This window comes from Chondrus crispus, genomic scaffold (genome assembly GCF_000350225.1).
Source record: "Chondrus crispus Stackhouse genomic scaffold, scaffold_71, whole genome shotgun sequence".
In the NCBI taxonomy this organism is placed as follows: domain Eukaryota; phylum Rhodophyta; class Florideophyceae; order Gigartinales; family Gigartinaceae; genus Chondrus; species Chondrus crispus.
Genome location: NW_005178661.1, coordinates 303,185 through 305,741, shown reverse-complemented (window position 1 = coordinate 305,741; position 2,557 = coordinate 303,185). Strand labels below are relative to the sequence as shown.

The 2,557-nt window shown below is 53.0% G+C and overlaps 1 protein-coding gene across 1 annotated transcript; it reads right to left on the bottom strand.

Moving 5' to 3' along the window:
* Nucleotides 1-1,723: 1,723 nt before the first annotated feature.
* On the bottom strand, nucleotides 1,724-2,368 carry CHC_T00007389001 (hypothetical protein). Its single transcript, XM_005710981.1, has one exon. The coding sequence runs from the start codon at nucleotides 2,366-2,368 to the stop codon at nucleotides 1,724-1,726; it is 645 nt and encodes a 214-aa protein (XP_005711038.1).
* Between the last annotated feature and the right edge of the window lie 189 nt (nucleotides 2,369-2,557).

The window sequence follows — 2,557 nt, the reverse complement described above, 5'->3', positions numbered from 1 at the left end:
GTACCGGGGGCTTGGGGGGTTAAGGGCCAAGGGGGGCCAGGAAAATTTGGGGAGGTTTTGGCGCGGGGGGGGGGGGGGGGGCGGGACCCGCGACCTGAAGGAAAGGTGGTGTGTGCGGGCGCGGCAACGCGGCTGGCACCTTGGTGCGGAGGCGGCGGGCAGGGCGGCGGCGGCTGCTGCGGACGCCGGGCGTGGATTCGAAGCGCAAAAAGGCCGCGGCGCGGGGACGGAGTAGTAAACGGGACAGTGTAGCGGCATAGAGTATGAGGAAAGGGGAGGTGTCGCACTGGTGTCTATTCGACCGGGGCTTGTCCTGATATGTGGATAGCTTTTTTTGCAAAAATATATAAATTAAACTGAATATTTAAAATAGATTTCGGACACTATTTGCTTCACGTGCTTGTTTTCGGCAATACTGTACCATCTCGCAGAACACCAGGATAGCAGCATTGAATACTGTACCCTTCCCCGAGGGGGCAATTTGGTAATTATTTTGACGGAGCCTAACAAGTGTTTTATGGCACTATCCTGGGCTACCAAAAAGCGTCTGCTACAGCCAGTGGGATGTCCATGTGCCATAGACGACGAAAGGACGCGGGCGAAAACAACCTGTTTGAAGCCATTTCACATTTTCACACACGTGCAGAAGGGGCTCAAATGAGAAAAAGGGGCAATTTGGTAATTTTAGTTATGAACCGGAAAGCGATAACAGAGATTGCACAACCTCATCTTCACCGCCTTTATCCTTCCTGAAGGCATGCTTCGAGAGTGTACGGCTCATTTCCGCACCGTACCTCGCCCCAGAGGTGGGCGACAAATGCTCGTCGCGTGCGGAAGAGAGCGGGATCTGGTTTACTAATCCCGACGTTCACTTTCCACGGCTATTTTCACTCGACAATCCCTCGTATCCGCATGCCCCAGAGATACGAAGATGCTATAGATGAGCTCCTGAGCAGCAGTGGCGGGTCGATTAGACCCGCTAGTGCTCTTCTTCAAATGAAGGAAAGGTTCTGTCCTGGCGTTGAGAAGCCAGTTGACTTTTCTTCGGACAAGCAGATCAAGGGTAGGATATCAAGCATCAAGACGAAGCACAGAAAGGAGAGTACTCTTCCCGAGGACTCGTAAATCCGGATCCTAAGCTTGAATCTTGATCTGAATCTCGTACTCAGGTAAATATTGATTTTCAGTAATTTTTGTCATGTCGTTTGGTGCCAAAATCGTGAGAATGCAAGCACATTTATCTCGAAAGCTAGGTGTGCTCTGAAAAAGCTGGCTGCACCAATGAGCGTTTCGGCTTGGGTTCCATCTACCAATGAAGTCCCATCTTCTTCCGCAAAATTCAGGTATTTTCAATATCTGAAAATTTCCTCAGGGAGAGTCGGAAAAAGGCCAGTTGATTCGCAAAGTGCGTGTTAAGGCGGTTTAAAAAAGCATGTTTTCCAGGCATACTGTACATGTATCTAAAAACGACCAGGACATGCAACTCTCACAAAGTTGTTTCTGTCCCCAAGTTAGTACGGTGGTCAAGTGAAGTACGGTGGCGGGGGTATCTCTTTCTTTCTTGTCGAGAAAGTGCAAGTGAAGAATAAAATAGGTGGAATAGTGTCCTGATACTGTATGAGGACAACGGTGCAATAGACTCTAGGAGGCATGAGGAAGTAAGGGAACAGGCAGTCGGAGCCCTTTTGTGAATCGATTCGATCAGGTTCGGCAAGCTGCAAGGTTAAATAGTGTAGGCACAAGAACGAGAGCAAGAAACCGTAGTGCATAAACGACGCAAGAGTACTGTATGCATATTTTCCGTAGATTTCCGGAAGGGATTCGGGAGCCAGCAAGTGGGCAGCGTTAAGTTGGGGTGGGAAGCGGCCGAAGGCCGCTCTCCACTCCTTTGTTTATTGTAAAGTGGACAGCGGGCGGTGCTGTAGGCGGGTGTGTGGGCGCGAATGTGAAAAAAAACACCAGAGTACGGTACATACAGTTCAAAATGGTGTACAGTAGTCAAGTGAATTTGGTCAGCAGAGCGGGAGTGATTCCCCGGTGTCGGAATGTGCACGTGCTCAGCGCCGTCCGCGACGGAGGTCGCGACGGAGGTCGCGGAGCTTCGAGTGAAGGTTGACGGAGCGTGTGCGGATGCGCGCGGGCGCCAGTTGCGAGCTGGGCTCTGCGGCACAGTCCAGCAGAGGGCTTGTGGAGAGCCCTTGCGTCGGACGGACGGCGAGGGTGAGGGCCAATGGAGTATCGCCAGGTCAGAAAATTGATATAATAAGGGTGGTGGTGGGCAAGAACGTGCTCTGTTAAGACCGGCCCTGACCACGGCACGGCCCAGTCCACCTTCCCCCCCCCCTGCGCCAATCAGCGCTCTGCCCATGGACGGCCGTCATGCACGAGCGAAGGGAAGCGTGGCCTGCGGGGGTGTCGGACGTTCGCGCGAGACAACGCTCCGCGCGGAAATGGCCCGGCTCGCGCGGCTCGACAGGGGGCAGGGGCGCGGCATATTCGGTACCACAAGTTTCCAAGGTACTTTACGTGGAAGACACACACCAAGTCATGGAGTCCA